The sequence below is a fragment of the Hyperoodon ampullatus genome (genome assembly GCF_949752795.1).
Source record: "Hyperoodon ampullatus genome assembly, chromosome: 9".
Taxonomy (NCBI): domain Eukaryota; kingdom Metazoa; phylum Chordata; class Mammalia; order Artiodactyla; family Ziphiidae; genus Hyperoodon; species Hyperoodon ampullatus.
In genome coordinates, this window is record NC_136922.1 from 94572213 (window position 1) to 94597634 (window position 25422).

Below are 25422 nucleotides of genomic sequence, written 5' to 3' on the forward strand. Positions count from 1 at the left end.
ATAGTTTTATTGAGAAACTTTTTTTTAAAGAGAGTCATAAGATCTCAGAGTTGGAGGAAAGAATAAAAGTTATCTGATGGTTGAATTCTTTTTTTTTTTTTTTGCGGTACGCGGGCCTCTCACTGCCGCGGCCTGTCCTGTTGCGGAGCACAGGCTCCGGACGCGCAGGCTCAGCAGCCATGGCTCACGGGCCTAGCTGCTCCGCGGCATGTGGGATCTTCCTGGACCGGGGCACGAACCCGTGTCCCCTGCATCGGCAGGCGGACTCTCAACAACTGCGCCACCAGGGAAGCCCCCCTGATGGTTGAATTCTTTATTCACTACCCTAGAGAAATGGTTGTCTAAAGTGTATTTGAATCTCTCAGTTACCTGGCAACTCAACTAACTCTCAAGAAAGCTTACTCCATCTTTGGAAAGCTCTGATTATTAGAAAGTTATTTTCTTATATTGAGTGGACTAAGGCCTAACTCTCTGGAGTCCCTTGGGACCATAATACAGTCTGTTTCTGCTTCATGTTGAAAAGTTCTTCAGTTGACTTTTCACATCTTAATTCTTCTCCAGCTAATTACATCCGTTCTCTGGCTGTTTCGTATAGCTTTGTTTTGAGACACTTTATCTTGTTTATTCATATCACTTTTGAAATGTGTTAGCACACAACAATGTGTGTTTTGGAGGAGAGGGGTTTGCTTTTAAAACCAGCCTTCAATAGGAGATTTCTCAACTTTGCTCATACTGTATTCTATAAGTTAATTTTGTATCACATAAATTGATCTCAGTCGTGCCACACTGTAACCCTTACTTTTGACTAGTAAGTTTTTCAATTTGTCAGATTTTTTGCTCATAACCTAGTTATTTGTAAGTTTGACTTCTTAGATGTAACTGTAGGACTTCATATTTATTTCTTCATACTAAATTTTATCTGGTATATCAATATTTTTGAATCTTAATCCAGTGAATTCACCATCCTTTTTAGCTTGGGATATTGTACAGAATTGATAATCATATCCTTTGTTATACACAAGTCCAGGTGGTTGGCAACCATGTCAAATAGGCAAAGTTATTTTTAGGTAGTATATACAAAGCTAAGGCCCAGACCTATGTGCTGTAGATACTCGAGTCCTGTTCCCTGCTACTAGAAACTTCAAGCTCTGAGTAACGCTGGCATATATTTTCTTAAAGATCTGCTTTCTAAATCTTCTGTAAACCTCGAACACTCTTTTCTTGGCTTTTCCTAAGGTTAGTGTGCTTCCTCTCACTTTTTAGATCCATTTTAAATGTATCCTCTTCAGAAAGGGCTTCTCTGGCTACCTCATCCCAAGTAGCCTCTCATAGTAATGGGAGCATTACTATTTTATTAGATCACTTAACTTTGTTCAGCGACACAAGCATGGTTTATTATTTGCTTCCCCTCTTGTAGAATGTCAGCTCCATGAGGTTGGAGACTGTATCTTTTGTCACTTGGTGCTATGTCCCTAGCACCTGGCATAGTGCTTGGCACAAGTTAGGTACTCAGCTGCCGGTTGAAGGATGACTTTACTGCTGCAATGTTTTGTTGTAGTTTTACTTTGTGCATAATTTGTGTAAAAAAACAAAAGGAATATTTACTATACCTTTTTGAATTATTGTATTCACTTTCACCAACTTTCCAGAGATTCTGTGACATTCCAGTGATGGGATAGCATACCTCCAGTTGGAAAATCTCTGCTTTGCTCTGATCACCTTTAATCACATCTGTAATTATCTTTACATCTAGCCCGCCCATTTTTTCTGTTCAGTATGCTTCCAAAAGGATTTCATGAAAGATCTTAGCAGTTGCCCAGATACATGTAAAAGTGGACAGAATTTTAGAAATTTTTGTCTCAGATGTGAGAGAAGCCTCTAATTGGGTAAAATAATATCTAATTGGAATTTCAAGTAGAAGGATCCTAGTAGATTCCTTATTGAAATAAATATCTACTTGGTATTTATTTTATTTCTCTGACATACGCTTATCAGAGTGGGGCTAGATACTTATTCTTTGTGAAGTTATATTGGGTTTTAATAAATTATCTCTTTACTAGTTCACCTGGAGTCTTGTCTGGAATCCATATCAAGATTACCAGTCTATTGTTTGAGGACTCCATCTTTATTTGAAAATTAGAATGTTATTCAAAGAATATCGGTAGACAGAATTCATGCGGGTTTTTTCATGCAGGCACCAAGTTTTATACCTGTCTGTGAAATTTTGTAATTTGAAAGTCCATAAATAAACATCTGTATGACTTAATCATTATTCTGAAGAGAATTGTGGTTGTTAATGAATTTTTGAAAAAATACATTTTCTGTTTTAATAATATGTGTCTTTTTTCTCCCCCCACCCAGAGAATGGATCTTGGAGAATGTCTGAAAGTCCATGACCTGGCTTTAAGAGCAGATTATGAAATTGCATCCAAAGAACAAGATTTTTTCTTTGAACTCGATGTATGTCATTTTGCTTCAACAAGTTAGATTATATTTTGCAGTAAAATATTTTGAATATGGGTTCATATCTCCTAGTGGGAAAAGGCTCTTAGCAAATTATCTTTTTTGTGATTATATATATGAAGGGTAGTACTAAATTAAGTAAGATTATGTACTTTCTTGACTAACAATATTTTTAAAAAATAGGTGAAACTGGGTATTTTAAGAAAATGTGTGAAAGTTGTGCGTGTCATATATTCTTTTGAAAATTAAGCATATTCTTCCCAATTAAGGTAGTTGTGATTAAGGAAATACCATCTTAAGCAAATGTAAACAACTAATTTCTAGTGTATATAAAGCCCTTTAATTACTGAATTTTTACATTCGTATTTATTTTTGTATTTGTAAATATATATGTAGAGAGAGGGAGGATATTAAGGACAATGTTTTTTTATGTAAAACTAATAGAAGAAATATTAGAGGAAATAGAAGGTACAATTTAGGTATCTAAAGGGCTCAAACTCTTGACTTTATTTTTTTTTTATACAAACAGAATAATTGGGAGTTTTTTTTTTTTTTATAGAAAACGTACCAATCAGCATTACATAAAACATACTGATGACCATAAACCTTATATGTTTTATCAATGAGGTAGTAGATGTTTCATTTGGTTTGGGAGATAAAGTAGTAAATAGGCCCCCTGATCTACTTTTTTGAACTTCCAAGAATTTCTGCTAACGGAAATGAAGTCATCTATGTAAACATAATTTAATATGGGGCTGGAGCAGTCAGGGAAACACCTTAAAGTGATTGTGTTATGATTTAATATACACTGGGCATATAAAATACAGCAGAAATTCACCACCATGTAGATGTAGGGGTATGGTGTTTTCAGTCTTCTATTATGGTATGGTAATAAATTGTTTTTACATATCAAGTATCTACAGATTAAATTTCTAGAAATAGAATAACTGAGTCAAAGGCCAGTTTTGCCTGGTTTCCTCCATGAGAATTATCAATTTATACTCCCACCAGTATGTATGAAATTATCTATTTCCCATAGGCCACATAGTGTGCCGTCAAGATTTCTATGTAGCTTTGATAGACGAAATGTGAAATATAGTGTAATCTTAATTTGCATTTCTCTTATGAATGAGTTTGAAAAAATTTTATAGATTTAAGATGTTTTTATTTCCTTTTCATTGAACTGTCAGTGTACATTTTGCAGGGGGTGGGTGCTATTTGCTAATCTTGGATGTTAGTATTTTTCTAATTGATTTGCACTGACTCTTTACAGATAATGAAAGTTAGTCCCTTTTCTCAGATAATACATTGCAATTTTTTCCTATTTCTTTTTTGGTAGTTGTGAGTCTTGCAAAATGTTTGTATAGTTGTCCAATTTATTAATCTTTTAAAAATCTATTCGATTAATTCAGAAGGCCTTCCCTATCCTGATGTGATGAGAATTCTCTCTCATGATTTCTTCTGGAATTTTTATGGCTTTGTTTTATATATTTAAATCTGTGATCCAACTTAAATTATTCTGTTATAAGGAATTGAGGTATAGATCTCCCTTTTTCCAGATAGCTACTTAGTTGACCCAACACTATTTATGGATTAATTCATCTTTTTTTAAAGATAAAATTTAAACTAAAAGAATTAAATAGCTGTTTCTTTCTCATCACAGATAAAAGGTTTTATTTTGCATTTTCATGAAATTCATGGGTTAATCAACCATTTTTAGAATTTGATATGTGTTGAATAATTTTTAAACATTTGTGTTTTGAATTAGCTGTATTTCTCTACAGTAAGATATGAAAGTCTAAATCGGTTGGTTTGAGAATAAATCTTTAAAGTTACTTTTAAATGAATTATTATTTAATTATAGATATATTAATATATGCCTGATAAGTGTCTTTTATATAAATATTGACCTGGATTTTTGCAGTGTAGACACTGCTAAAATTCTCAGTGGTTTATTCTTTGAGAAGAGGGCAAGTTTTCCTGATTGTAACATTTTCATTGTGAAAAATTTGAAAAGCACATGAAAACATTATTAAAAATTATCCGTATATTCAGAAATAATTACTGTTAACATTTAATGTATGCTCTTCCATTTTTTCTCTGCTACTTTATTTTACAAAAATGGGATTTTGCTGCATTTAACGTTTTGTAACTTTTTATTTACAAATAAATCATGACCATTTTCTTATATCCTTAAGGTGTTCTACTAACACCTTTTTTAAATGGCTGAGGATTAAATTTTCCAAGTGTTACCTGGATATTTAGGGTATTTACAACTTTTCACCATTAAAAATAACACTGTGAAGAACATCTTTGAATATTAATTCCTCCATATACCTTTGATTACTTTCTTAAAATAGATTTCTAGAAGTAAAATTACTAAGTCAGGGGTCATTTTTAAAGCTTTTGATAACCATGGTGCCTTTTTATAAAGGCTGTGCTAGTTTGTGCTTCCTTCAGCAGAGCATGAGAGTGGCAGTTTCCTTATAGCCTTACCTTTCCTGGGAATTATTTATGTCTATTCTTTGTCAATTTGATAGATGATGAATAGTGTGTTCAATTTGTAACTGAACCCAGTTTTGTTATTTTTTTATTCCCATGGTAGCATTTTAAATAATAAAGTGTAATTTGTGAGTAAAGATACTTATGAATAAGGTTGATTTTTCTTGCAGTAATTGTCTTTTAATTAAACTTTGTAGGCTATGGATCATCTGCAGTCATTCATTGCAGATTGTGATCGAAGAACAGAAGTGGCTAAGAAAAGATTAGCAGAAACTCAGGAAGAGATCAGTGCTGAAGTTGCAGCAAAGGTAAGATTTTCAATCATTTCATTAATACAAAGTATAGTTTTACCTCACTACTTTTAACTTTTTATTTTGAAATAATTACATTCATAGGAGATTGCAAAGACATATATAGGGAAATTTTACATACTCTTCCTTTAGCCTCCCCTAGGTTAACATCTTACGCAACTACAGTACAGTATCATAAGCCAATAAATTGGTATTGGGCCAATCCTTATATTTAATTCAGATTTCACCAGACAGGCATATGTGTGTATAGCTCTATGCAGTTTCATCACGTGTTACTTGGGTAACTACCACCATAATTAAGTTACTTAACTGTGTAGCATCACCACATACTCCCTTGTGTTACCCCTTTAGAGCCACACCCATTCCCCACTAGCCCCTGGCCACCACTAAACTATTTTCCATCTCTATAATTATGTAATATCATTGAATATTATGTAAGTGGAATCATGCAGTATGTATCCTTTTGAGATTGGCTTTTTTCACTCAACACAACTTCCTTACTATTCATACAAGTTGTTCATCAGTAGTTCATTCCTTTTTATTTTTGAGTATTCCATGGTATGTATATACCACAGGTTAATCATTCACATGTTGAAGGACATTTGGGAAGGACATTTCGGTTATTGGCTAATACCAATAAAGCTGCAGTAAATCTTTACGTACAGATTTTTGTATGGACATACATTTTCATTTCTCTGGGATAAATGCCCAAGGATACAGTTATTGGATCATTTAGTAAATATATTTTTAGTTTTGAAAGCAAGTGCCAAACTTTTTTCTAGAGTGGCTGTACCATTTTACATTCCTGCCAGCAGTGTGTTAGTGATCCAGTTTCTCCACATCCATGCCAGCATTTGATGGTGTCGCTATGTTTCTTTTTCTTTTTTGGCCGTGCGGTGTGGCATGTGGGATTTTAGTTCCCCGACCAGGGATCAAACCCATGCCCCCTGCATTGGGAGTGTGGAGTCTTAACCACTGGACTGCCAGGAAAGTGCCACTGTGTTTCATTTTAATCATTCTGAAAGGTGTGTGGTGATATCTCACTGCAGTTTCAGTTTGCATTTCCCTAATGACGCTGAACATTTTTTTCACGTGCTTATTTGCCAACTGTATAACCTCTTTTGTATAACCTCTTCAGTGAAATGTTTGTGTATGTCTTATGCCCATTTTCCAAATGGATGGCTCATTTTTTTAATGTTGAGTTTTGAGTATTCTTCAGATGTTCTACTCTACTCACTACCTTTTAAAAATGTTTTGTTGAATACTTATATGCAAAAAGTAAATAGAAAAAAGTACAGTGAACCCCAATGGATTCAAAGCCATCAGTCTTGTGCTATTGTTTCATTATTTTAAAAGCAAATTCTAGACATCATATCATTTCACCTCTTAAACATAACCACAAAATTACATCCATAAAGGTAACAATTTAAAAAAATTATCCAATATCCAGAATGTGTTCATTTTTCCTGTGTAGAGTTGGTTTGTTGAATCAGAATTCAAAGTCCACATATTGACCTTTGTTGGTTTGACTTACTACTTTATAGTATTTTGTACCATTCAGTATAGTCTGGCACATTTTATGAAAACGCAGAATGGAGACAAAGTTACTCAGTAGAGTTTAGGTGACATGTAGTGCTCATATATGTGTGTACAACGGGAAATGGATTCCTTTGTTTGAGGAGAGGGTTATTTTTAACCAACTTTTTCTGGAAAGTTCCCTTAAGATGGGGACTGTAAAGATGGGCATCCATCTTTACAAGGAATCTCATTTCTCATGGTTGAAAGAGATCCACAGGTGTTGGCTAGACCCCAGCTGTATTGATTTATACAGTATTGTATTGGTTATCTATCACCACAAAAATGCTGTTTAACAGACTACCTCAAAACTTAAAACATTAAATATTAATGTAGCCCATGAGTCTATAATCAGTGACTTAGGCTGAACTTGACTGGGCAGTCATTCCTGTCTCAGCTGGGCTCACTCACATGTCTTCCAGTCGGCTGGAGGCTGCTGAACTATGGCCTAGAAGGCTAGCCTGGCCATGTTCCCATGGTGGTGGCAGAGGTGCAAAAGTATCAAGCCCAGTCATACAAGCACTTTTTAAGCCTTCCCTTATGTCATATCTGCTACCGTCCTGTTAACCAAAGCCAGTTACATGGCCAGGTTCAGAGTCAGCGTATGATGGTACTCAGTTACGTAGCAAAGGGCACAGATGCAGGAAGGGTGAAGGGTTTTGGTCATTAATGCAGTCATTCTGTGGCAGGTATTTACAGAAAATATCGTTTTGTTAAAAGTGGTAGGATAATGATAACAGAGTTGAGGATTTCTTTGAGGGACAAATATATTGGATTGAGGTAAATTTAAGAAGTAAAGATTACTGGCACACTACTTTGTTGGGACTGGATGTCCATTTCAAATCAAAACCTTCTTTGCAGGACTTGCCTGGTGGTCCAGTGGTTAAGAATCCTTCTTCCAATGCAGGGGACATGGGTTTGATCCCTGGTGAGGGAACTAATATCCCACGTGCCATGGGGCAACTAAGCCCACGTGCTGCAATGACTGAGCCCGCACGCCACAACTAAGACCCAGTGCAGCCAAAGGCGAAAACAAAAACTTCTTTACTAATATTATTGGCCACACAGGCTGAGTACTTATTTTGTAGCCAAAGTAAAGACTGTGTTTATGTTATCATGTGCTGTTAAAACAATTAAGAATGAACTAGATTCCCACGATGATGGTGGTGGTGTGGAGGAGGCATATCAAAATGCAAGGCAAGAATTAATCGTAATGGAAAGACATGGACTAAGAGAGAAGGGTGCCATGCTTGTATACTGAATATCAGTAATGTGCTGCATGCATGTACAGGCACATTTTCTCGTTTCTCACAACTTTGTGAGATTATCCGTACTTCTCAGATGAGGAAGTAGATTCAGGTTACGTAATATGGCCAAAATTGCATGGCTGTTAATTGGTCTGGCAGTTGGACTCTAAAGCCGTATCTTTGCTTTAAAGAATATCCTCCAGTTCATTTCTTTTACTCCTGTTTGAGCGTATGCTATTTCTTGGGCATTGGAAATACAAAAATGGTATACAGGTATCTTTAAAGTGGTGTGATAGATATAAAAGTAATGGTCATAGAAGATTCAAAGATGGCACAAAGGAGGGTATTGCCCACTCTGCTTAAGTGTCTTAAGTGAGGGTAGGGTGTGGTGATTGATTGTTCACCAGTGCTTCACATAATAGACTCTTGAGTTGAATCTTACTGAATAGACAGACATACGCTAGGCAGGTAAGGGAGGTAATGGACGACATCGCAGGAAGAGGGAGGAGTACGTGCAAAGTCACAGGAAGAAAACAACAGGGTAAGTTTGGGAAACTAAATATAAGTGTAGATTTGTTGTGAAGTTGGAGAACAGAAAGAGATAGTTTGGAAAGGTACAGAGAGCCAAATTGTGTACGAAAGTGTATTTTATACTTGGAATGCACTGCCAAAGCAGAGGTTGAGAAGTAATAGATACATTGAGATCAGTTGTATCCCTGAATTCACTGAAGTAAAGGCAGGCAGGCTCAAAACATCTTGATGTCCTACCAGTTCATTTATGATATGCTCAGAAAGCATTAGTTATACTCATATTGCCTTAGATAACTTATGTCTTTTTATGCAATATTTTGAACTTTGGTACATTCTGCTTTTTATTCATGATCTTTTTTGATTCTCTCCAGGCAGAACGTGTTCATGAGTTAAATGAAGAAATCGGTAAATTGTTGGCTAAGGTGGAACAGCTAGGAGCTGAAGGGAATGTGGAAGAATCCCAGAAAGTAATGGATGAAGTAGAGAAAGCACGGGCAAAGAAAAGAGAAGCAGAGGTAACTAAATTCTTTATGCTAGTTTATAGAGCCTTAGTATCTGTACTTCCTAAAGAACATATATTTGACTAGAAATTATTGAAAAATTATTACTATTAAAGGAAATTTAAACCAGTTTAAAAATATTTAACTAGTTTGTGTCATACTAATGGGTTGTATATCAAAATTAGTGGTTGCTTTGGAATTTAGAGTCATTGATCTGTTGAAATTTTTAACTAGTAAATGAAATTAACTAAACTAGCTAGTCATACACAACAGTCTCACACACAGTCCACACACATGCAGTCTTTATATACATGGTCACTATGATACCCTACCCCCTACTCCATGGCCCATGCAACTATAGTATTCTCCCTTCTTACTTAGTACAGTCTGCTAACACACTGGGAGCCTCCTCTCATTCTTCCTCCACAGCACAGTTCAAAATCTGATATTCTGCAGACAAAGTTCTATTTTGTTGGCCCCCCTGATATTTTTTAGAAAATGGAATGCCTTTGGATGAAAGTGTACTCTCCCCTGTACCACAGTCTCCGTTGTTCCTAACTGTATCACACCTGGGTTTAATTTTTTCTTATTATCTAGCATTTTAAGGCAGAAGCTTAGATAATTGGTTTATTTTTTAATTTTATTGAAGTATAGTTTATTTACAATGTTGTGTTAATTTCTGCTCTGTAGCAAAGTGACTCAGTTATACATATGTATTCTTTTCCATTCTGTTTTATCACAGGATATTGAATACAGTTCCCTGTGCTCTACAGTAGGACCTTGTTGTTTATGCATCCTATATATACTAGTTTGCACCTGCTAATCCCAAGCTCCCAATCCTCCCTCCCCACACCCCTTAGATCATTGATTTTAGACCATTTAATGCTGTAAGTTTTCTTCTAAGCACGATGGTAGCTTAGAAGGTATGAAACAGATTTTTATATGTTGTGTTTTTATTTTCATTCATTTCTAAATATTTGCTAATATTGCTTTGTGATTTCTTTTTTGACTTGTGGGTTTTGAAGGCATGTGTTTAGTTTTTACATATTTGGATTTGTTTTTTGTTTGTTTTTTTCAGATTTTTTCTGTTAATGATTTTAATTCAATTCTGTTGTGGTCAGAGAACATGAGTGTGATTTCAGTTTTCTTAAATATGTCAATACTTGTTTTGTGGCCCTGCATATGGTCTGTCTTGGTGAACATTCCATCTGTACTTGAGAAGAATGATATTCTGCCTTGTTAAATGGAGTGTTCTATAAATGTCAATTGAGTCAAGATAGTTAATAGATTTTTTCAAGTCTTCTGTATCCTATTGAGTTTTCTGCCTGTGAGAGGAGTGTTGAAGTCTCTATAAGTTGTGGATTTGTTTATTTATGCTTTCCATTTTGTCAGTTTTTGTTTTATTTTGAAGCTCTTTTATTAGGCTAATAGACATTTAGGAGTGTTGTGTCTTTTGATTAATTTAACCCTTTATTATTTTGACATGTCCTTCTCTGTCCCTGTTAATGTCCCTTGTTTTGAAATCTCCTTTATCTTAACGTTAATAAAAGACTCTCCAGCTTTCTTCATAAGTTGAAGTTGTGTACTGTAAACCCTAGAGAAACCACTGGAGGGGAGAAAAGAGTTATAACTAACAGTAGCAATAAAATGGAATCCTAAAAAATACTTAATCCAAAAGAAAGGCAGGAGAAAAGGAACAAACAACAGATTGGACATATAGAAAATAAATAGTGGGATGGTAGACTTAAACCTAGTGTACCAATAATTACATTAAATGTAAATGGTCTCAACAGTCCAATTAAAAAGAGATTGTGAGACTAGATTTAAAACAAGACAAAACAACAACAAAAAAACCCCACAAGACTTAGCTATATACTAGCTACAAGAAACCCACTCTAAATACAAAGACACAGATTAAAGGTTCTAGGCTGGGAAAAGATATACCAAGTAGCCATTCTAGATAGTTTTAATGTCTTAATGTTAGGATTTCTTTAAATGTAATTAATATCAATCCAGAAAATAAATACTATGAATTTTAAAATGCACAAAGTATTTTATAGCTAGTTTATTTCCCCAGAAGACTCTTGGGTAATGAAGCCAGCAATCATTATTACTTTCCTTCCATATATTGGAGTTTTCATAAAACTTCATATATATACACTTGGTGATTCACTAGTATTACCCAGTAGCTCAATATTGTTAGCCTGTTATGTATTATCAGTTGATTTTTACTTAGGACAGTGCATTAAAATGTTTACTTTCCTATTATAGATTGTGTTCAACTGTACGTAATAGGAAACTTAACTTACAATGACTGAACCAAAGAAGGGTTTTGTTTTTCTCATTTAATAAATACTTGAGGTTAGGAAGCCTGGGGCTGGTACAGTAGCTCCATGATGCCATCTAGCATACAGGCTACTTCTAGCTTTAAGTTCAGCCATCCTTACTATGTGGATTCATCTTTATGCTTATCAGTTTGTGGTAGCACTATGGCCACTAAGCCTAAAGCCTTTCCTCTGTGCGTAAGTAGAAAGAGGAGGAATAACAAGGCACAAAGGTTGAGTTGACTCGTCTTGTGTGTTGTGTTTTCAGTTTTCCTTTTTAAAATTTTTTTATTTTGAAATATCTTAAGAAAAGTTAAAACATCGTGTGAAGAATTCCCCTATCCTTCACCCAGACTCTTCAACATTTTACCACATTTGCTTTATCATTTTCTTTCTACATGAGTGTGTGTGTGTGTGTTTGTGTGTGTATTTTAACTGTTTGACAATAAGTTATAAATATGCTGCCTCTTTATCCCTAGATACTTCAATGTGTATTTCTTAAAAACAAGGATATTTTATTATATAACCACAGTACAATTATCTGAATTAAGAAGTAACATTGATACAGTACTATTAATTAATCTGAAGACTTTGTTCAGTTTTTGCCAGCTGTCCCAATAATGTTTTCAGAAAAGAAAAATTTTTTTGTTTAAGATCCAGTCCAGGATCACGTATTGCATTTAGTTATGTTTCTCTAGTCTAATATAATCTGGTACCTCAGTCTTTGTCTTACATGATCTTGACAGTTTTGAAAAGTATAGGCTAGTTATTCTGTAAAATGTCCTTCACTTTGGATTTGTCTAATATTTCTTTCTCATTAGATTTTTGAGAGGAATACCACTGAAATAATGTTACAGTCTTATCAAAAGGCATGTGTTAGTGGTTTGTTCATTTCTGGTGATGTTACCTATTTTTCCACTGTGAAGTTACTGTGTTTCCCTTTTGTAATTAATAGTGTCTTGGTATTGACATTGTAAGTATTCTGTTTTTCATTGCGTCTTGATCCACAGGTTATAGCAGCTGTTGATGATTTTCATCTGAATCTGTTGACTCCTTTTTAAAGAATTTTCCTGTAGATTCTGTCAAGCAGTGTCCACTTATATCTCCTTAGCAAAAGCTACATGGAAGCTTGGAAATGTAATGTTTTTAGCTGGCCATGCTGCTGCCTCAAACAAAAATCAGAATTCTGTTAATAAGGGAAAAGAGTAGAGTGGATATGCAAATCCACTAATATTTATTATTTCATTAATGAACTTAATAAAATGATTTGAGTACAAGACATCTTAATCTCCGTAAGACACCTTTCATCTTTGTCTTTAGAGCTACTCTGTTTGATGGGAAGTCTTATCATTTGTATGCCCTCTCTGCATTTACATAGGGGGGAAAATGATATGTGGGCAAGAAGGCAGTGGAAGGAAGCTGTAATAGTAAGGAAGACATGCATTCCTTTTCCCCAAGCATGGGCGACGCTTCTTCCTTGATCCTTCACTGATGTATACTTTTGGGGTTGCTACATCTCATTTTTAACGAAAATTACAGAAAACAGAACATTGAGAAAACCTTTTAAGAAAGTTGTATCATGTTACTGTTATGGTATTTCTTGACAAAAGAGGCTCTGATCTTTCATTTCCAGTGGAGAAGTCCCCAGGACAGAGGATCGGGGTAATGGGGAATCTATAATATTCGTGACAAAATAGTCATGCTTTTGTGTGTTCATTAGAAACATTTTTGGTATAAACATAGTGTATTTTGTGTAATTGTATGATTTTAATGCGGTTTATATGAACATTGTTTCTGTCACTTTTGTTTAGGAAGTTTATCGGAATTCTATGCCAGCTTCCAGTTTCCAGCAGCAGAAACTTCGAGTCTGTGAAGTTTGCTCTGCCTATTTAGGTCTTCATGATAATGACAGACGACTGGCTGATCATTTTGGGGGTAAACTGCACCTGGGATTTATTGAAATAAGAGAGAAGCTTGAAGAATTAAAGGTACATTGGTAAATTAATACCCCTCACTTTATCCAATATAGTCACTCATTCTTTTGATCTGTGTAAGTTGTCTTTTTGTGTAGTATTCTTGACTGATTCTAGACTATTCTTAACTGTGATTCTGTTAACAATTCATACTGAATAGTGTAGGATTGTAAATGGAAATGTAGCTTGTTTAATGGATGATATCTGAGAAACAGACTTTTAAAATCTTCTTATTCTGGGAGGAGGTACTATTTTGTCTTGGATAAGATGTTGAATTAGGGAGGAACCTTGCAAACTGGGTTCTAAAATAATGCCTAAAATTTCCAGTGATACTTTCTTTTTTTAATAAAACGAATAGTAATTTAATATGATATTTACTTTAAAGGAAGATTGAAAAAATGATCCAATATTTATTTGAAATATTTTGCAGTTCACTAAATAGCAAACTTGTAGGACCTCTAGTTTTATGCTTTTGCCCCCATTTCAGAAAGGACTTAGAAACCTATTTTTTTTAAAAAAGGACAGTCACTGTTGCTTAAATATATAGGCTGTTGTGAGAAAGGCAACACAGCTCTTACTCGTCTGCTGAGTTCTGAAAAGATAAGCAAACCAAAAAAAAGGATATTTCTAAAGAGGTGAACATAAGCAGAGTCAATGGAAAGGATCAGTTTACTTTTCGACAATCTGATGTGGCTAGTTTTTTGTAAAAAATGGTGGCACTGTAACGTTTTGTCATGAATTGAGGACTGTCTCAAAGATGGGAAACACTGGGAAGTGACTTTTTGTGTAGTTATCACTGAAATTAACCCAGGATCCATAGTTTGACATTTAAAATAATGTGGAATCAGAATCACCTAGACACGTCTCTATATTTGTAGTTAACTGTGAGCTCGTCCCAGTATTTGGAGTAGCTAGGATGACCTTGGGTAAAGTTTTTGAAATTACAAAAAGAGTTTACTATAGCAAATGATTGTTTGGCTTGAAGTTAAAACTCAAAAATGGTACCTAATTGGGAACCTTTGCAAATATAGACCTAGCAACAGAACTGTTCAGCATTTCACTGGTACTTTTTAAAAGCAGCAGCCTCAGGATTGTAACTAGAAATCAACAGAAGACATTACTATATTGGAAATCTTTAAAGAGTTTAGAATTTAGAAGACGTTAAGAGGAGAAAAATCTCGTGAAAGTGACTTTGAAATATTAAGAAGTCATGGAGAAACATGAAATTTTATATGGAAGGGGGGAAAGCGTTTGGAAACCAGACTTGTAAGTCTTAATCACTTAATGATTATACCTGGCAAAACTTCAAAATGAATTCTTATTGGTAAAGTTTAGGATAATGCTCACTAAGAATGGGCCCAGTAAATAATGCTTCTCATTTAGTATTATTTGAACTGTCATTGTTTTTTAAGAGAGTTGTAGCTGAGAAGCAGGAGAAAAGAAACCAGGAACGCCTGAAAAGAAGAGAAGAAAGGGAGAGAGAAGAAAGGGAGAAGCTGAGGAGGTATGGAGTAATTAATTTAGTAGTCCAAGTATCTGAAGTTGAACATCCCTGGTTCTAAAAAGAGATGTGATTATGCAAGGTTGTAGATGTTAATAAATCTGGACATGAGAAATTTCTGTTTACTCTTAAAAATATTACCGTGTGAAATAATGTTTATTCAAGTATGTTAACTTATGGCTGTTTAAGTTAAGGAGATTTCCTTCAAAATGTATGGAAGAGGGAATAAAGATTGCTTCACATCTGTATGTTTAGTAAGATTTATAACAAGGCCCTTTCCTAGCCCTCTGATTTTCATAATGGGCTAGCTTTGTACCAGGCTGGCATGGAACTATTTTATGATATATACTTGTGGATAGAAGGTTTGGGTATTTTTTTGTCTGCTTCTTTCATTGATTATTTTACATTGTACTTTGATTCTGTATTTCTTCAATTTAGGAGCTATAAACTGTTAAAAATTTTTATTCATTTATTAATAGCTAAACAATTCTTTTTATATTGACATATTAGTTGATAAATTCATATTCTTCATATTTAGAATGTTTACATGTTCTGGGTCACTTTTACCCATTGGCAGCAAGTTGTGTGGCATCATGTTTATAAATTCAGCAATTTTCAGATGGAGGAGTATGCCACAAAACATTTACCTGTAGTTCTAACTTAATAGTGTTCCCTTAATTGTATTACGTATCTCTGAAATTTAAATACCTTCTCTTCAGCAGATGTCCCTAAATTAATTAAAATCTTTGATAATACAGGACTAGGTTATGTCAGCTTCTTCCAGGCTTTGATCGTGTTACACTCAGTCTATTTCAAGACATTTAAACTGACTTCATTTGTGTTACATGGCTTGTAACAGGTAATCTTTTTGCCCTGTAATGACAAAACAAAACAAAGCTACATATGGACATGTTCCTATTTAGAGGAACTGCTGTCATTCTTCCGTTGATATATATGTTCTTCATTTACTGGTAAATTTTACCTCAGAGCTTAGTCTCTGTTCTCTTTTGCGTATACTAAGTTTCTGTGGGAATATTGCCCAGTATTGTAATATTTAAGACAATATGAATGGTATTTGAAATCTCAGTTTAAGTTAAAATTCAACAGAATATAGTGCCACTAGTATAAACTATTCAACTGAGGTGATAGTCAAATGAGAAAAAAAATTCTTTGCAGGACTACATTTTCACATATGTAAAGATAATGAGAAAGTACATCACATCTTACTCCTTTAATGACAAATGGCAAATTGCCTTTAACATTGGTTATAAAATGTTAACACTGTTTCAGAAATGTTAAAAAAAATTTTTTTTTTAACTATCTGTGAACTTGAGGACCTAAGTATGGAAGATGAGGAAAATACTAGTAAGTACAAAATGACACACAAAATGGGATTCCAACTATGGTATTTAAAAGGATAATGATAAAAATTACTGTCACTTGATGCTTATTATGTGTCAGCCACTGCACTAAGAATTTACCTATATTCATCGGATACTTGAAAGCCCCCTGTGAAATTTTTATTACTATCCCTCTTTTGCAAATGACAGACTAAGCTGAGGGAAGATACATAATCTGCCCAGGCCACACAGATAGTGAGTGATGGAAACAGTTAAGATTTACTTACATCAGGCTAAATCCGAAGTCATGCTGCAACCATGGTATATATTCTCCACCAAAACCCCCCGTGACTTCCCAGTAACCGTAATATTAGCTATTACTGTCTGTTGAGCTTTAATTGTGTGCTAGGAAATATGAAGAGTACTTTATATGAGTATTGTATGTCATATTAAGAAACATTGTATGATTGAATTCAGTGTTCTAGGGATTATAGTATGAGGTGATAATTTACAAAGTATTGTCTCACAGATTAGGAATTTTATTCTGTTCCCTGAGGGAAAGAAGAAATGACAGAGATACAAATAACAAAGAATTTTTTCCAGGTTGGGAGGTGGTTTTTGGAGATTTAGTGAGTTGTGTTGTTTTAGTCTTCTAGGAGCATATTCTTTTTTTTAGAGCCAGGTAGCCTGGTTAAGGGGTATGCCAAAGTGGGGAAGTCTGTAAAGTTTGTGGTGCCTTTTGGAAAAATTTGTGTACATACATACAAGCCTTATATTTATAAAATTAATATAAAAATTAGAAGTGAGGATGTAATTTTAACAGTACATTGTACCTTTTCTTCCTTTTTTATAGTTACCTTTCTAAAAATAGATTTTTTTTTTTAGGTCTCGATCACATAGCAAGAATCCTAAAAGGTAGGTATTATACAAGATAAGTTGTGAAGCTGTGTTTTCCAAAGGTAGTTTTTTATAGATTAAATATCTTTCTTAAAATGAATGAGAATTAATTAGTACTCTTAATTCTTTCGTAGCTCACATTTGAGCAGTGTCATTTGAGAAGTTGGTCAGAAGATACTCATGAGCTACAATTTAGTTTTATCAGAGTAAAATCACAAAGTGCCCTGGAGTTATAGAGAAAGCTAAAAATATTTCAGGCTATTTTATTAAAATCTTCTTTAGAAGCTCAGAGTAAACATGTGACGGGATTTATTTTTAAAAATCAATTTGGGTGGTATATCTAAGAAACACCTTGAGAGGTTGTACCTGTTCAAAATATAAATAAATAGTTGGATACATTTTGAATGAGGGAATCCATGGTGAGTTAATTAAGGGGGAAATGAAAATGTTTAGTTTGCACCCAATCTAGACTTTGAGTTTATTACTTCTCCCCTTGTACAGTGATCCCAAAAAGCTTTAAAGGGGCATTTTTAAAATGCCCCTTTAACTAGGAAGAGGATAAGATAACACTTTGTTTTGACCTTTGGCACTAATATTTGTGGGCTTTTTGAAGCTTCTTTTTTTAATACAGTTTTTACTAGTTTCTGACGATTTTTCTCTTTCTAAGGTGAGGAAACACGGTGCACTTCATCCTTCTTAGTTCTTCACTTGCTGTTCTCTCATTCCTGTCCTGAGCCTTTCTTTCTTTTTTTTAAAATTATTTTATTTTTGGCTGGCTTGGGTCTTCCTTGCTGCATGCGGGCTGCTCTTCGTTGTGGTGTGCGGGCTTCTCATCGCGGTGGCTTCTCTTTGTTGCCAAGCGTGGGCTCTAGGCGTGTGGGCTTCAGTAGTTGTGGCTCTTGGACACAGGCTCAGTGGCTGTGGCGCAGGGCTTAGTTGTTCGGCAGCATGTGGGATCTTCCCAGACCAGGGCTCGAACCCGTGTCCCCTGCATTGGCAGGCGGATTCTTAACCACTGCATCACCAGGGAAGTCCCCTGACCCTTTCTCCTGAGTCCATGCCTACGCAGAATGCCCTTTCTCATTTTTTTCAAATCCTACCATTCCTTATTCAAATCACATCTTCTTTTTTGAAACCTTCTGAGTATTCTTGACTGAAGAGTAACTGTTTCCCAAGAACTTTTTCCCTATAAACTAGAGCATTTGTTACGAAAGAAAAACCTTGTTTCTATTAGATGTCCCTTAACTACTTTTTAGCATCTTTCAGTGTTAAAACACTAAAAAAACTAAGGCATTAAACAGGACCAGTTGTGTCAGCTAATTTATATTGTTGTTGAGTTTTTCAATCCAGGATGAGAAGTAGAAATATTAAATGATGATACTGTTCTTTTTTTACCGGTTGGTTAATGCAAGCTTCTCCCTTCGTTGAAGAGAGATTTAAACTCTTTGTACATAAAACATCTTTAGATATTCAGGCCAGAAATTTAATTTCTACTACTCTAGTCCAAGCCACTTCTTACCTCACTATTTACAACAGCCTCTTAAGCAATTTCTTAATTTCTGTTTCTGTTGTCCACTTTCCTTCGCCTCAGTCTGTTTTTTACATATCGGCCAGAATGAATTGTTTAAAAAGTGAAATAGAGCCTATCAGCCCTGTCTTCAAACCCTCTAAAGGTAATTCTATTTCATTCCTAGGAGAGGTTGAAATCCTCACCATGGCTTTATAGAGTGATCAGTGTGCCCTAGGGTAGTTACAGTTTATTTCTTGTCTCAGCATATTTATTAATAGCTCCCCCTTTCCCTCTGTATAATTTAATGTGGAGACCATCCTGGTTTGAATGACAAAGTACTTGGTCATCCTGCTTGTTAGACTCTTAATATTACTCTGCCTTGCTAATTTCATTGCAGCCAAAAGGGTTTCTTCTATTCTTTTGACATGTTGAACTTTCTCTCACTTCAGGGCCTTTGCACCCATGTTCCCCCTACCTGAAGCAGTCTTCTCTGAGCTGGCTGATTAGCTGATTTCCTTACTTCATTTCATCTCTGCTTAAATGGGATTTTATAAGAAAAGCCTTTCCTGCCTATTTGGTACAAAAGATGACCACCTCGTTTCGTTCTGCATTTTTACCCTTCTTAATATATCATTTCTTTATTCCTTGACCTATCTTTATTTACTGCCTGCGTATCTGTGTAGGCCTCTTTCCGGAGTATAAGCTCCCTGAGGTTAAGGACTTTATTTGCTGCTCAGTCTCCCCAGTACCTAGAGCAGTGCAGTAGACACCCAGTAAATGGTTTTACTAGACGATTATTGTCTAATCTAGTAAAATGAAATTACGCGTTGGGAGAAATAATTTGTTATAATAGCTCAAAGTGAGTGATAAAAGAAAATATCATTTGATAAAAACTTGTATGGAATGAATTTTATCTTTTCCCTCTGTTTCTTTTCAGAAATATTTAATTGTGAAAGTACTCTATTCAGCTGTGGTTGATACTAGGTCCACAATATGTCCTTTCTTTGAATATAATGTTGATATAAGCTGAATAGTTTTAAACGTTAACAAGATAATCATTTGAAAATAAACTCAATTTGTAAATTACATCATCTGAATAATGTGCTTTTGAACTTACTCTTCTCATAATTTGATTAAATACCTCATTCTTTAAAGTGACTTAATTTTTAAAAGAGCTTTACTGAGGTTTAATTTACACACCATACCATAAGTTTACCCATTTAAGTGTGCTTGGTTAATGATTTTCAGTAAATTTGTACAGCTGTCACAATCCAGTTTAGAATGTTTCCATCACTTTTAAAGTGGCTGTTAACAAAATTCATACCTTTCTTCCCCGTTGTTTTCCCTCAAATGTTTTACGTCCTCTATATATGCCATCCCCATCCTGGCCGCAGACACAATACACAAGTTAGTTTTGTGACCCAGTGGAGGCTACAGAAGTGTTTTTCCTTCTCTGTACACCTACAAAAAAAAAGTAAATACTTTTTTTTTTTTTGCAGTTAAAGTTCTCTAAAATGATTTATGCATGTTAATTTTTTTCTCCCAAATAAATTATGTAATACTTGAATAGAGAACTGTCTTAACTGTTTTGATTACACTGACAAGGCGCATTGTGGGCATTTAAACTTATTTCAGTGGTCATATAACCTTTCCAATTCAGCAAGTTAGTAACTTTATCCTAAACAATATTCTTTCTCATGTGTCTCCTCCTTTCTGTCCATGTTCATCAGGTACATACTTTGTTTCTAAAGTGTACTAAAAATCTTAGAAGTTTAAATGAAATTGTCCGTAAAGCATCTAGATAATACAATCCCTGGCATGTAGTAGTGTTACAGATGGTTTCCTTCATAAAAAATATTCCTGATGTAAATTTATACAACACTGACTGACCTCTGAGAACTAATGTTTAATTTTTATTTCAAAATTCTAGTATGTACTTATTAATATACCAGCAATTCATTTTAGCATAGATTTAGCTGATTTGAAATACTATTGGCATTAAGTAAGGCTACTGAGGGATAGTTTCTCTTTAAAGAGAAACTTTTAGTAAAAGCCTTTTAGTAAATGAGAAATGTAGTGCCAACAAAGCTAAAAACTAAATATCTTTTGTAGATCCAGGTCCAGAGAGCATCGCAGACATAGGTCTCGCTCCATGTCACGGGAACGGAAAAGGAGAACTCGATCCAAATCCCGGGAGAAACGCCATCGCCACAGGTCCCGCTCCAGCAGCCGTAGTCGCAGCCGCAGCCACCAGAGAAGTGGGCACAGTTCTAGAGACAGGAGCAGAGAGCGATCCAGGAGGAGGTACTGAGGTCCATAGGAGGATATGGAACTACCTTTACGGTTTAGACTTGGAATACTAGTGGTTTGAACTTGGCATCTGCTAATTTGTACACATTTGTGTGTGAGTGTATAACATTTTTTTCCTGATTATATGGGTAGTTCAGAAAGAATATACTTATGAGCAAGAGTAAGAAATTGGAACCAATATGTGCAGAGGTTATTGCTTTTCTCTGCTTAGTGTGTCTTGGGAAAAAGTACTTTATGGGCAAATAATTTTAGGTACCAATACTGTTAGAGCTTTTCCAGTATGTATTGGTGAATTAGGGACTCTGAGAAGTCCTTTCATTAAGAGTTGTCTGACTTACTGTTTTCTAAACTTCTTTGAGCTGGTGTACTTTTTCAGAGCAGACACATTCAGTATATTCTTGTTTATTCTGCACTATAGATATGCATTGTTATATACAGTTGGGCAGGGCAGGTTCAGAATTTTAAAGGAAGTTAGACGTCATTGGCATGAAAATTCAAAACGTGCAAGGAGAGCAGACCCAGGGTGAGGTATGTTTTAAGGACTTGAATATCTAATCAGGACAAAGGATTAGAATGTGGTGGAGCCTTAAGCACTCATGGTCTGTATAGACCAAGCTCCCCGAACTTCTCAGGTCCCATTATGGCCCTTAAGCCAGGTCATTTCTATGGAACAGAAACATTTTTTGAGTGCCTAGTATCTGTTAATCTTAAGTTTTCTATGGATTACTCCACATAAAGTCCGTGATAAATTTTTAACAGCTTTCTGCAGATTTTTTTTTTCCCCCTCAGCTAGCCACTCCCCGAAACTGCTCACAAACTGCGCTGGATATAATAGGCTCTTTTATTTATTCCGTATATTCTTGCCTTGTTCCAAGTAGGTTCCCTCCCCCACCCCCAGCTTTACTGAGGCATAATTGACAAAGTAAGTTGTAAGACACGTGAAGTGCGCATTGTGGTCATTTGCTCTCCACATACCTTGTGAAAGGACTCCTTCCGTCTAGTTAGTTAACACCTCCGTCACCTCACATATATTTTTATTGTTTTTGGTGAGAACATTTAATCTTAGAAAACCATGTAGTTCTTCAGGTGACTTTAAATCAGTAATAATTGTATACTTTCTACTGTATTAAAAAAATAAGTATAATGTAGTTGAGCAGCTTTATTCAAGTGAGTTAGGACACAGGACTAATAACATCTTTGACAATAATGAGCACTAACAAAGTGCTAAACTGGATATCAGAGTAAATAATACAGGAGCTTAGATGAGGGAAGTACCAGAGTAATAAAAAATGGCTTCATGGAATAGCCTAAAACCTAGAGTGGGTATAATCCGATTGGTAAAACCAGGTAGGAAAAATATTCTGGGTATTATAGGCAAATGCAGAGAATGAGCAGGGAATTTATGAGGGCAGAGCTCCGCATGGTGTGATTCTAGGCCACTTATCTCATTCTTAAAACTAGGCACACAGTACAGTGTCCAGAAAAATACATTTAAAACAATTCTTCAGGAATCTTACCTGCACTGTAAATTTTAAGAATCATTTTGCTGGCTGGTAGGTCTAGATAATTTCTCTTGTCAACTTGGCTACCTGTCATTTTTTTCTGATGTCTCTGAACTCTTAAATGTCGTTTTTGGTGGTAGGGATGGAGAGATGGGCATGAAGTCTCCTCTTCTGGGACCTAGTCCCTAATGTTTCCTCTGTTAATGAAGATACATAGGAAATTTCTCCACCATACCACCTGACACCCCTCATCTAGTATTTTCAGCATGTTGTTAATAAAGAGGGTTATTTTTGTAAAATTCTTTCTGTTCCCAAGAGCACTTCTAATCTTGATACTCAAATTACTTTTTCAAAGCAATATTTTGTTTTTTTGCCAAAAATTAGCAGACAATTACTACAGTCTACAGTTACTGTATAAAAGAGAATATCAAGTTATTGCTACATAGTGGTTGAGTTTAAATTTCAAGGTAAGCCCCAGTTAAAGGTCTTTTATAACTTGCCGTTCTCCTGCTCCAGCTGTGAGATACTGGTCTCCAATATAAGTAGATTCTGCTTGTGGCCTTTCCGGGTAACAGTTACCCTTGGTAAATGAGGACCGTTTGCATTTTTCTGCTGCCTGCTGTGTTCAGACACATACAGTGCAGACTTCAGAGTCAGACTACTTGGATGAAAGTGGCGTTGGCCAAATTATCTAATTACCCCTCCTGTCTTTCCTTATCTACTTAGTAGAAGGGTGCTTGCTTCATCAGGATTATTGGTAGTTTGAGTGAAATACTGAGTGAAAACTGCTTCTGTAATAAGGACACTGTAATCTCTGGCAAAATACTAATTGATACTTAACAGTTTGTTATTATTTCTCTGGGACTTACCGGCAATGTGTGTCCTTATTCTTAGGCATCATCTCAATCGTCTCTCTTCATATTCCATTCCTACAAAGACATGGATAGGAATGTGCACTGTATGATTTAACACATTATTTTTAAATTAAGCTTATTAAAACCTTAATTAAGTAGAATGCCAGAAATTGACATTTAATCTTTCAACCTTTTCGGTTTAATCCTTTTTAACTGTATTTCTAAAACTGGGTAGTAGGGTAGTACATTTTCCCCTGCCTTAGAAGTTGAAAGTATTACTTAATCAGACCTCAGATCCTAATTCTGAACGTGGGTTAAGTGAGAGAATTATGTAAAAGTACCGTGTCACCTGTGAAGAACCAAATAAATGTAATATGTTACTGATTTATTCTAGATGTTGAAGGTGTCAAAGATTCCATATTAATTCTGATCCCCTAATGTCCTTTGGGTTTCCTTTTGATTGAATCTCTGGTATGAGCTTATTACCTTTCTTCTTGACTTGGGTATGGGAATGGAAAGGTGGTATTAAACCGTTACAGTTAATCAAGATTTATTACAGTGTGATCATCTTTCTCTGTCTTCTGATTTTTTTCTGTCGGTTGAATGAGCTAACTCAGCAGGAATAAAGCAGAGTTTTAAAATAATAAATGGTTGCTTAAAGCCATATCATTGAGTAGTTCTCTTACCTGAGTGTTGGCAAACTGTTGCCTGCAGGCCAAATGTGGCTCCACAGCCTGTTTTTATACAGCCAGGGAGCTATGGATGATGGTTTTTATATTGTTAAGGGGTTGACAAAAAGAAAAGGAAGAGTATACCACACTCACATGACCTGCAACATCTAAAATATTTATCCCTCTGGGCAGACAGCAAAGAGAAAAGGGTTCCTGACCCCCTGTCCTAAGCCACTGATTTCCATCTGATTGGGAATCTACATTCTATTATATATTCTTAAAATATTGGATAACATCTTTAAGGTATTGTCTATATATTATTTTTATATTAAATATGTTTGCTATGAACTGGAGAAGCTTTAGGGTTGCCTCTAAGGTAATGAGAATGTCCTGTAAATCATTTTGGCTCATGTTTTTTGACCCTTAGCTATTTGTCTTCACCCATCTCTTTGTTTTAGTACCCTTATCAAATACAGTAGTGCTCTTTTCTTGGATGCATTCTGTATATCTTCAGCTAATCAGTACCTTAATATTTATCCGATTCTTTCATTTGGATTTTGGGTTTCCCAACACATTTTGCTCCTCAAATTAATATTTTTCAGATCCTCAAAAGAGAGATTCAGAGAACAAGACTTAGCATCACGTGACAGAGACAGGAATTCAAGAGACAGATCACCTCGTGACAGAGATCGAAAAGATAAGAAGCGGTCCTATGAGAGCGCTAATGGCAGATCAGAAGACAGGAGGAGCTCTGAAGAGCGCGAAGCAGGGGAGATATAATTAGCTGTGTACATATCCTCAATCCTTAAGCTTCCTCTGGAGTTACATACTATTGTTTAGTTTACAGCTGTTCAGGGTGACACAGTGAGCAGTTCCAGACACCGATCCAGCTAGGCTAGGTGTATAGCATCTAACTTGATCTGAACTTGTTTTCTTTGATGAAGCCTAAAACTACATCCATAGTTTCTGGTGAACTTGTAATACACTTCTGAAAGTACAGTTTTATATAATAAGATGCTGATGTCTTTATTCTTTCTAGTAGGAGTGATAGTGAATGAATTGTGTTACTTGCCTTGGGATTTTTTGAACATTTGTAAAATGCTGTCTTCCTTTCTCGTCCAAAAAACAGCAACTTTGGGAATTTCTTTTTAATCCTTTTTCCTTTGACTCTGTATCCCCTGATACCTCTACCCTCTGATTGTAAGAGAAAGGGGTGCAGGGAAGCAATATAACTTCTGTTCTAAGGTTCTATTCCCATTATTAATTACTAGCTGATTACAGTTCAGAACATTTATACTGGAATGAGTGCTGGAGAAGTTTAAAATACTGGGAGTTTTGTTTGTCTAACGGTGCCTATTTTAGAGTGGGAAGTTGAACAGCTGTTGCATTACATGCTTTGCTTTTTTATTGA

The 25422-nt window shown here is 35.3% G+C and overlaps 1 protein-coding gene across 1 annotated transcript in view; it reads left to right on the plus strand.

The window, feature by feature from the left end:
• LOC307058296 (putative RNA-binding protein Luc7-like 2) overlaps positions 1 to 24884 on the plus strand; it is a 40680-nt gene extending 15796 nt beyond the window's left edge. The window contains exons 2-9 of the mRNA XM_079711763.1: positions 2362 to 2460; positions 5163 to 5273; positions 9001 to 9144; positions 13265 to 13441; positions 14839 to 14930; positions 17153 to 17182; positions 20787 to 20978; positions 24614 to 24884. Of these exons, the coding sequence (XP_079567889.1) occupies positions 2365 to 2460; positions 5163 to 5273; positions 9001 to 9144; positions 13265 to 13441; positions 14839 to 14930; positions 17153 to 17182; positions 20787 to 20978; positions 24614 to 24791 (1020 nt within the window). The 5' untranslated portion in view covers positions 2362 to 2364 and the 3' untranslated portion in view covers positions 24792 to 24884. The remainder of the gene's footprint in view (positions 1 to 2361; positions 2461 to 5162; positions 5274 to 9000; positions 9145 to 13264; positions 13442 to 14838; positions 14931 to 17152; positions 17183 to 20786; positions 20979 to 24613) is intronic.
• The last annotated feature ends 538 nt before the right edge of the window (positions 24885 to 25422 follow it).